The sequence below is a fragment of the Melanerpes formicivorus genome, unplaced genomic scaffold (genome assembly GCF_026170545.1).
Source record: "Melanerpes formicivorus ecotype bairdi unplaced genomic scaffold, bMelFor1.0.p_v2 SCAF_65, whole genome shotgun sequence".
NCBI lineage: Eukaryota > Metazoa > Chordata > Aves > Piciformes > Picidae > Melanerpes > Melanerpes formicivorus.
This window is the reverse complement of record NW_027142417.1, coordinates 2,545,663-2,555,451: the sequence shown is the minus strand read 5'-3', so window position 1 is coordinate 2,555,451 and position 9,789 is coordinate 2,545,663. Positions and strand designations below refer to the sequence as shown.

At 55.9% G+C, this 9,789-nt stretch overlaps 2 protein-coding genes across 4 annotated transcripts in view; one reads left to right on the top strand and one right to left on the bottom strand.

The window, feature by feature from the left end:
- Window positions 1-5,468: 5,468 nt before the first annotated feature.
- CRH (corticotropin releasing hormone) lies at window positions 5,469-7,685 on the top strand. Its single transcript, XM_068162497.1, has 2 exons — window positions 5,469-6,160; window positions 6,606-7,685. The coding sequence occupies exon 2, from the start codon at window positions 6,621-6,623 to the stop codon at window positions 7,131-7,133; it is 513 nt and encodes a 170-aa protein (XP_068018598.1). The 5' UTR covers window positions 5,469-6,160; window positions 6,606-6,620; the 3' UTR covers window positions 7,134-7,685.
- Window positions 7,197-9,789, bottom strand: part of TRIM55 (tripartite motif containing 55) — a 27,972-nt gene continuing 25,379 nt past the window's right edge. For 2 of the 3 annotated variants that reach the window (XM_068162493.1, XM_068162496.1), the window contains one exon: window positions 7,197-9,421. In XM_068162493.1, coding sequence (XP_068018594.1) covers window positions 9,302-9,421 — 120 coding nt within the window. In that variant the 3' untranslated portion in view covers window positions 7,197-9,301. The remainder of the gene's footprint in view (window positions 9,422-9,789) is intronic. The other variant, XM_068162494.1, reaches the window with a different exon arrangement.

Here is a 9,789-nt window from a genome sequence, read left to right as displayed (position 1 = left end):
CCAGGGGAGGCTTAGGTTGGACAGGAGGAAAAAATGTGTTGCTGCAAGAGTGGTCAGGGACTGGCAGAGGCTGCCCAGGGAGGTGGTGGAGTCCCCAGCCCTCGAGGTGTTCAAGAAACCTGTGGCCATGGCACTTGGGACACGGTTTGGTGGCCATGGTTGGGTTGATGGTTGGACTGGATGATCTTGGGGGGCTTTTCCAACCCAAACAATTCTCTGGTTCCTCCATCTTTCTAATGAACACCAAATGGTGCACCTGAGATGTTTGCTCCCTCAAAGATGCAGCCATCTGAATTTCTAATTGTTTAGCATTAGTCATAACTTAAGTAGGACAGAGCAGGTTCTATATATAGCCCAGTGCCCAGCCATTCAAGAGAGGCACTGTGTTTGTGCCTCCCCCCATCTTCCCTCACTGGAAGGGAGTGAGGAGGCAAACTGCACCATCCCTAAGCTCAAGCACTGCAGAATCACACTGCCCCCATCCCCTTCTCCTCCAGACATGGAGGGTGTTTGGGGCTGGGGGGAGCTGGTGATGACATTCTCAGCTCTGTATTTGGGATTCTCAGCTCTGTATTTGGGGATTCTCAGCTCTGTATTTGGGGATTCTCAGCTCTTTATTTGGGATTCTCAGCTCTTAATTTGGGATTCTCAGCCCTGATGGAAGAGTTGGGTGATGGTTTGAAGCCTGAAGGCTAAACTTTATCTATTTGTTGGTGTGTTTTTTTCCAGCAGCAGCTAAGGTTGGAGCAGGATTCCAAGAGCAGGAGTTGCCCTTGGTACCACAAACATCCTCTGAGTTTGCACTGCTCACTTCCCTCTCTGCTCAGTTTGTCATTTCTCAGCCTCGTGTTGTGGATGCTCTTGCATGGGAGCGTGGCAGGCACCCTGTGCTGGCAGGCACCCTGTGCTGTCCCTCACCCTCCTGTAGCTCAGTGTACCCAGACACCAAGAGAACCACTGCTTGGTGCTCTCAGGGGCTGCCTGTTTGCTGGGTTTCCTCCTTGCTCCCCATGGCTGTGGATGAGCTCCTGCAGCATTGTCATCAGAAGTGTGGAGGGCTCACACTTGTACCCATGCAGCCTTCTCCAGCCCTTAGTGGGGAGCAAGAATAGCAACTGACAAGTCTTGTGAGGTAAATATAAAGGTCAGCTGTTGCCTCCCTGGATGAAGGCTGTCAGGATGAGAGAGGCACAGCCCATGCAGCCTGCACACTTAGAATGCTACCATCAGAATCATTTTGGCTTAAGATCATCAAGTCCAACCATTAACCCAACCCTGTGAGGTCTGTTTGTGTCTGCAGCTTCCCTTCACTGCTCAGGAGGGAGCGAGGCTGTGGGACCTCCTAAAGCCTCTGTTGGTGATGTCCCAGAGGGTCTGTGCATGGTTCCTCTCCATGTGAGTGACCCCCCAGGCCGGGCACACCGGGCTTTGGTCACAGGGAGGTTCTGGCTGGGGCAGGAGGTTCATTCTTGGGATTCCTGAGCGGTGTGTGCTGGCCTCTGCCCAGCTGGGGCTCAGGCTCTGGGAGGAAAACCATCCCCACAAATCCACCCATGGGTGAGCTGCAGGGAAGGGCTCTGTTCTCCCCAGACACACTGGAACCAGGAGGATATTCTCAAGGAATTTTTCCTTCCTTTAGGACCCCAGTCCCACTGAAGTGTGTCTTGTGGGCAGCCGCCTGGGATCAAGGGTATCAGCCTTAAGTCGTGGATGAAAATAGTCCTGTGGCCGAGCTGATGGACTTGGGAAATGCAGGATGCACTCCTGCCCCACACACAGACCCTTGAGGCACACTGGCTACATCTCCTTGTCCTCTCATGTTGCTTTTTCCCCACTGGAAAGACTGGGAAGCTAAGGTGCTCGCTGTCTCTCACAGGACTGCAGGGAAACTTGTCTGAGGTTGCAGGTGGAGCCCAGCAGAGAGGCATGGCCCAGGACCTCCCCAGCAGGTGAGCATGGCCTGGCCTTGCCTTCCAGGGGTGAGGCCACTGAAAAATTGAAAGAGAAATCAAACCTGACTGTGACAACTTGGGAGGTCAGCTGAAGGGGCAGGCAGCCCAGCTCCTTATCAGCCCTGCTCTTCACCCTGACCCAGGACTCTCTCTTGTATGTAATTGAATTATTTGTATTGATTTTTATACTCCACTCCAATTGGAGCTCTCTATGATTAGTCTAGCAGCTTCAGGCTGCTGAGGAATAATAAGCAAATGTATTTTGGTCTTGCAGTGACTTAGTTTCTCCAGTCTTCAACATCCAGCCCCTCAAATGGTTTTGCTTTTTGTCTCTGCCCCAGAACCCAGAACATTTATGGCCATCAGCTGCAGATCTCTTAGTGCCAGGAGTGCCAAAGGTGAAATGGGAAGGTAAGGAAGTGGCTGGCAGCTCAGAGTGGGCAAGACTCTCTGAGGTCACCTGAAGTAGTCACAGATCTCACATGAGGGAGCTGACCACAGGGAGAGGCTGCTGGCGGTGGTCACACGAAGTGGCCATGTGAGGTGGCATGGAAATGTTTGCTGAATGCCACCAGACCAGAAATTCCTGCCACCTCCTGACAAGAGCTGGAGTGGTAGTGAAACACTGCTGTGGTGGAAAGCTGATCTGCAGCTAGGGCATGTCTGCAGGTGGACATCTTCAGGAGCGGCTGAGGTAAGAGCCGTCCCTCAGTTTAACACCACCCCCTGTGGGGCTGGTTTTGGAGCTGAGTGATCCCTCTGCCACGGTCAGCTGCTGAGGGGAGGATTCCTCTCGCCTCTCGGGAGCCATCTAAAATGCAGTGGCCAGGCCGAGGTGGCTCTCCCCAAGAGGGAAGCAGATGAGCTTCCCCAGGAGCTCGAGGTGCTGCTCTGCACTGGGCTGCCCCACACTCTGCTCGCTGCCAGCTGCAGCAGAGCAGCTCTGCTTGCCTTTGGGTAGGTGCCTGGCTTTGAGATCACTCAGGCTGTGGAGTTAGGTGCACCCAGCCCGAGGAGCTGGGTCTTGCTAACCTGTCTCCAGACAGTGTTGTTTTGTGATTCACTGCCAAGCCTCCTGTTTGCCCCTGGTGTTTGCAGGATGAGTCAAATGTGAGCCTCTCTTGTGCAGGGGATGCTAATCTCCAGCTGTATCACTGTACAGAAATCTCTAATCCAGCTGAACCTCAGCTCTGCCTGGTCTCTCACCCCTTCTCCTGTTCTCAGCCCCTTCAGGAGATTTCACTCAGCTGAGATGTCACCCAGAACCTGGTGACTCTGGAGCAAGGACCTCTGTGCTCCCAGGCAGCCAGTTCTGCCTCTGAAGCGCTGAGGGAAGTGCCTTTTGGGTTTCTGTGTCTGTGATGTTTTCTCTTCCTCATTACCAAGACACCCAGATGTCTCTCCCAGTCTTCCCTGCAAGCCCTCTCACACCTAGTTCAGGATTTGTGGGGGAAACATGTGGTAATGTGACCAGGCTGGATCAGACAAAGCCTGTGTGAGCTGCTGCAGACCCTGCTCAGAGCCAAGGGTCAGGAAAAAAGGGAGAAGCACCTGGCAGGTTGTAGAGCACTTGTGAAACCTGCCAGAGCTCTTCTAGCCCACTCCTGAGCTCTGTTTGCTGTCCCTGCAATTCAAAACTCTCTGCCTGAAGGGACCTGAATTAAATTGTAAGTGCTGAAAAACATCAAATAATTGGAGCCAATTCTTGCTGGCATCAATCTTGTGGAGAGCTGCAGCTCTCTGTCACGTTCAGATCTCACCCACAGCACTAACCCTGTGTCTCTGGATTGGAATACTGCCTCCTTCTTACATTGATGACCACATCATTGAAAGAGCTTTCACAGAATGCCAGGTAGGAGGGGACCCCAAGGATCATCTGGTCCAACCTTCAGAGGTTTCATGTCTCTAAAAGGTGTAGTGAGCCTAAAAATGGAGGCACTGTGGTCAAACCCACCCCAGAGTGCCTGTGGAGGGCTGCAGTTTCCTAAGTGCCTCTTGTATTTGCCATGAACTGGTTGAACTTAGCTCCTGGGTCTGTTGAACCTTGAGGTGTTCTCATGGAGAGCTGTGCTGACATGCCACAAAAGCACACAAAGAGCTTCTGCTGCCAGCAGCCTCACAACATATTCCCTTCTGTTTTCCTTGTAAACAGGCATTTCAGTGCCTGGAATGAGCTAGAGACAAGCCTCTGATATCACCACTTGGTTTTCCACTCATTTCTTTGTCGTGCACAGGAGCTGCTGCTCTGGCACCTGACCAACAGCATCCCAGGCTGCAGGTAGGCAGAACAACAATTAAAGTGAAGAGCATCCCCAAGGAGATGCTCCCAGCTGGGCTGTGGCCAACCCTCATCTATTAAGTTGTCTGAACTTTGTTGTTTTATTAAGGAAATGGATTTCAGGTTCAGCATTGATTTAGCACCAGGGGCATGTGACCACCTTCTGTGGTCTGTGACACTCCTCATTGTGTTGGAGACATGCAAGTGTATGACCCCAAGCCCTCCTTTCCCACCCCATCAGCCTCTCTTCCTTCTTCCCTTTCCCTTCCCTTTGGGAAGGCAGAAGAATTCATGGAGAGCCTCTGGCACTCCTCTGCTGGCCAGCCCAGCCCCAGCCCTTGACAACAGCCTTGGCAGGATAACTCCAGTAGATTTTTCTGCACAATTTTCCAGCTTACAGGGAAGGGCACAAGTGTGACAGTGGTGAAGCAGGACTGGGAGGCAGTGGCAAGGCTGGTGAGATGCAGGACCTGAAGAGCACACATTAGGTGTGGGATGGGCGTTGGGCAGAAGTTATTTCACCTTCTAGAAGAGGAGAGCTGATGGTAAGCACCCCAACTAGAGACACTGGTGGAATATGGTCTGGAGCATGTGGATGTCATGGAGAGAGGAGGGTGCTTCAGAAGGAGGGTTGGGACTTGGCTGAAGGGGACAGAGAGGAAAGCACATGGCCATGGGGGTGAAGAGGTGAGGGAGGTCAGTGCTGGCAAGGAAGGAGAGGGGGAAAGGAAAAAAGATGGGGGAGGAAAAGGGGGAGAGGAGGGGGAGAAAGAGTAAAAAGGAGGGGAAAGGGGGGGGGGGGGGGAGAGGAAAAAGGAGATAAAGAAAAAAGGAGGGGAAGAAAAAAGGAGATAAAGAAAAAAGGGGGGGAAGAAAAAAGGAGATAAAGAAAAAAGGGGGGAAAGGGAGAAAAAAGAAAGAGGAGGGAGTGGGAAAAGAGGGGAAATTGGGGAAAAAATATGGGGAAAAGAGCAGTTTCTCCCTAAGGCAAGGAAGACAATGGAGGGAAGCAAGGGCCAGGAGCAGGGAGCGGGAGCTGGCAGCGTGGAGGCAGGGCCGGGACGAGCCGGTGGCGGTGCCTAAGGAGGAGGAGGAGGAGCGGGCGGAGCGGTGCCCGGGCTGCGCTCCCTGCCCCGGCAGATGCTCCCGGGGCGGCCCCGGCAGCGGCGGCAGCAGCACCTCCGGTCCACCCCAGTGCTCCCGGCGGGTGCTCACCGGGGGCTTTCCGTCCTCTCTCCCGGTGACTTTCCGTCTTTTCTCCCGGTGGCAGTGGGGGGGGCCCGGGGCAGCCTGTGGAAGGTGTCAGCTTTGTCGCGACATCGGGGCTCGGCTGAGAGCTTTGCGGGAAAGGGGGAGAGAGAAACGCTGCCCCGGCCGCCGGCTCCGCGCAAGATCCGCGCCCCGTGGAGCCTCCCCGGAGGAGCCTCGAGGGTTTGGGGAGGGGATGAAGGCACCTCCCGGGCTGGTGGAGTGGAAAGTTTTCCCGGAGTGACCTCTGATAGTACGCACCCGCCAGGAAATCTCATTCAAGTATTTTTGTCAATGGGGTGTAAGGGAAGGGGGGGAGCACCCTGGTCCCCAGCCCCCGGCCCGGCTGACGTCACTGCAGAGGCGATAAATATCTGTTGATATAATTGGCCGTGAGATTTGGGGTTGCGATAGCGAAACTCGGCCCATCGCCGCTCCGACGGGGCCCCCATGATTTATTCAGCAGCGGCTCGGGGCACGCAAGCGGGGCTGGCAGGAGCGTCAGCAACTTCTGCGTGATTCCAGGAGAGGGTCGAAGCTATAAAAATCCCGCACCCCGGCTCTCGTTAGGACCAAATCCCATCCCAAGTTCACCAGGAACCGGCTCCGAGGGAGAACGAGAGGAAAAGGACCCAGCGAGCCCCACCGCCTGCCCCGTCCCGTCCTGCTGCCACCGCCCCGGGTAGGTGCGGGACCGCGCCCGGGATGTGGGATGCGGGGGGATGCTCCACAGCGGCAGCCCGTGGGAGGCGGGGAAGGCTCCAGGGGAACCGAGCGCTCGTACCCGGCAGCTTTTGCAAGGTGGGAACAGGCACCGCACGCACCCCCGGGTGGGTAAAGAGATGCGGGTCCACGAGTGGACTCTTCCCTCAGCTCCGTTCCCGGGAGTCTCTGCCGGTACAGCCCTGGGAGAGATGTTCCGCGGGGGGCGGCTGCCTCGACGGCGGGGGCCGGTGGAGCCGGGACGCGGAGGATGTGGGGAGGGGCGCGGAGAGTGGCGTTTCAGCACCGGGACAGCGGCGGCAGGGGTCCCCTCGGCCCGCATCCCTGTCCCCGTCCCTTCCGCCGCTGCTCGGCTGTGTAAACCCCCGTCCCCCTTCTCTTTTTCTCCCCGTCTTCCTCTGAAGGTTTGGGCCCCGACCATGAAGATCCCGCTGCTGGTCTCCACGGGAATCCTGCTGGTCGCCCTCCTGCCCTGCCAGGAGTGCAGAGCCCTCAGCAAGAGCCCGGGAGCTGCCCACGGGGCTCTGCCCCAGACAGATTTCTTCCAGAAGCAGCAGCAGCAGCAGCAAACTCTGCCCGTCCTGCTCCGCATGGGAGAAGAGTATTTCCTGCGCCTGGGCAACCTCAACAAGAGACCCGTTGGCTCTTTCTCCACCTCTTCCATCAGCACCAGCCACCTACAACCCGAAGCCTCTGCCAGCAACTTTTTCCGGGCGGCGGTTCCGGAGCTGCCCGAGCGCTCGCTGGGAACCCCCGAGGAGGGCGAAGCCGAGGGTGAGGCTGTGGAGAGGGAGAAGCGATCCGAGGAACCCCCTATTTCTCTGGATCTGACTTTCCACCTCCTGCGAGAAGTCTTGGAGATGGCCCGAGCCGAGCAGTTGGCGCAGCAAGCTCACAGCAACAGGAAACTGATGGAGATAATCGGGAAGTGAGCCGGCCCCTCCCCGCCTTGCCAAAGAGATTCCGCAGTTAGCACAAGAACACCGACACCGTCCGACCTACATCGTGCTGCTCTGAGCTCATCTCTTTATTTTTATAGAGCTTTAAACCTAGAAGGGTGCACTCCGACCAGCCTCTCCCCCTCGACTAGCATGCACAAGCGTGTACCAAGTGCAGGACCACCACAGTCTCCTCCCTAACCCCCCCCTACCTTTATTTATTTCTCCCTTTCCCCACCCTTCTCGTGCCATCGCTGCCTGGGGTCGTGTGAGCAAGCAGTGGTGCCCAGGAGGCAGATAACGTCTCTGCTGGGGGCAGGGAGGCGGGAGGGGGAATCTCTGTAAGCTACTCTAAAGCCACTTCTTTGGGTTCCCTTCTTCCTCTTCTTCTTCTTTTGGTTTTGTTTTTAATTCTGATGATTATTTCTAGTTTCTCCCTCCCCCCTGTAAAGATGTTGACAATAAACCATCTCCCCAGCGCTCGGTCGATTTGGTTGTGTAACAGAATGTTTAATATTTATATTTTTAATAAAAGCTGCAAAGTAACCCTGGCTGGATCAACTTTCTTGCCTGCAGCCTCTCCCTCCATGCTTACTGGGGCAGGGTTTGGGGGGGGCGCCCATACCCTTGGCCACCTAGAGCTGCAGGGAGCCTTAACTCACCGCCCTGGGGATGTTTGTCCCCTCCCAGCCCACGGGAGCTCCCCACAGGTTCTCCCAGGATGCAGCTGGCCAGGGTCTGGCTGCTCCTGGGGATGGGCACAGAGGATTGAGGACCAGCTGGTCAACCCCAGCCCTACTGATTCCCACATCAGCAGCACCCCAAGGGAGGTCCCTAGCTCCTGCAGCTGCAGTTGGGGCTGAGCAGCTTCCTCTGGCCACAGCACAGCAGCAAGGAAAATCTCTTCTGTGTTTTCTTTCTCTCTCTGCTCATCCTCCCCACACCCCCAAAAGTGCAGGTTCCACCCCAAAAGGGCAGATTCCACTCTGTACCCCCAAAGGGTTCCACCCTGCTTTGGCTCCTCCTGTCCCGTGCCCAAGCCAGATCCCTCCCAGGGATACTGGGGATGTGGCAATCTGTGTGGAGAAACTTCCCAGGAAGAACTGGGGGAAATCCTCCAGGGGAGAGAATAAATCCTTCACCCCACAGCAAATCCCAGGGAAAAGCTGCTCCAGCAGCCCCAGTTGATGTGCTCGTGGTGAAGCCTCAATGCATTGCATGGAACTCACCTCTGCAGCCCCCCAAAACCTCTCCCAGGAGCATTTTCCCAGGGGAACCAAACCCAAATGAGGGTTGATGTGGCTCAGCTCCGCAGGGAAGGGTGGCCAGGGGCTGACCCTTTACAGTCTCCTAACCAGGTGCTCCAGGCTCACCAGTCCTGCTGGGGCCCAGTGCAGCCCTACAGTTCCCTGCTAAAAGGGCTTGGAGCTCCTGGACAGATCCATGCTTAGCTCTAGTGCAGAGCTTGATGCCTGGTCCCCTCGACACCAGCACTCCCAGCAACCTGAGATCTCTCCTGGGCAGCACTGGGTGCTGCCAGCCTGTCCCCAGTGACAGAGCCTGCAGAGTGTCACTTTCAGTGTGACTTGTAGAGCTTCTTTTCAGACACAAAGCTGATTTCAGCAGCTGGGGAGGCACCAGTACCCTGGGGACGAGTGACTGCAGGGAGGTGCTGAGAGCCAAACCAGCTTTGGGGTGCAAAGGACATGGTGGTGTCACTGAAGCCATCAGCATCGATGAGAGAGCACTGAGGAGAAACTCTCCTGTGGCAGAGGATGCTCCCAGTGAGCATGACAGCAGCACTTTAACTACCAACACGGGTGAAGCATTTACACCTACACAGGGACGTGCCCAAAAAGTGAGAAACAAACACTAGCAGTGCTCAGCCCACAGCTGTAGTGATGCTATTTTTCCCCTTGGAAACAAGAAATTCCTGGCAAACACTCTGACTACGGTGCAGCCCTTTGTCCCCACGCTCCCACCCCTCTCAGGACTGGCATCCCAAAGGGCTGGGTGGGATGTGGAGGTCAGCTGAGTTCCTGGGAATGAAACCTGCTCAGATGTCCCCTTCCAGGCCAGTTCCTTCGCTGAGTGCAGCCAGGCCGCCTGCACTCGTGGACCCTCCGAGGAGCAGCACACCAGAAGGCAGCCAGAGTGAGTCATCATTCATTCAGGGAGTTCAACCAGGAGAAGGAGAAGACATGACGAGCCGGCTCGTCACCCCGCTCACCGCTCACAGGACTTTCCTCCACTTGGCCCTGGGGGCATGGCTCAGAACCAGTCTGTAAAGGAAGGAGAGGTTGAAAAGCATGGAAGAGGAAAAAGGCAAATTGCATTCAAAGCCTTAAGATTCCCCAAACCAGAGCAGGAAAAGGCAGGGAGCAGGACAATCTGGGGAGGCAGCCAGATTTCCAACAGCAGGGAAGCCAGAGGGGGGCTTGCCGCGGGCATCAGCAGAGGAAAGAGCGTGTCACAGCTGAGCAAAGGGCTGGGCCCTGCTCCGGACCTCAGGAATGTTGTTTTATCGCTCTGGAGGTGAGAGCTGCCTGCTGAGAAGAGCTCCTGAGCCAGCTTGGCTTGTGGAGCTGGGCCTCCAGATTGATGTGGACTGGAGCCAGAAGTCATTGTCAGTGCAGTGCCACTCAAAGTG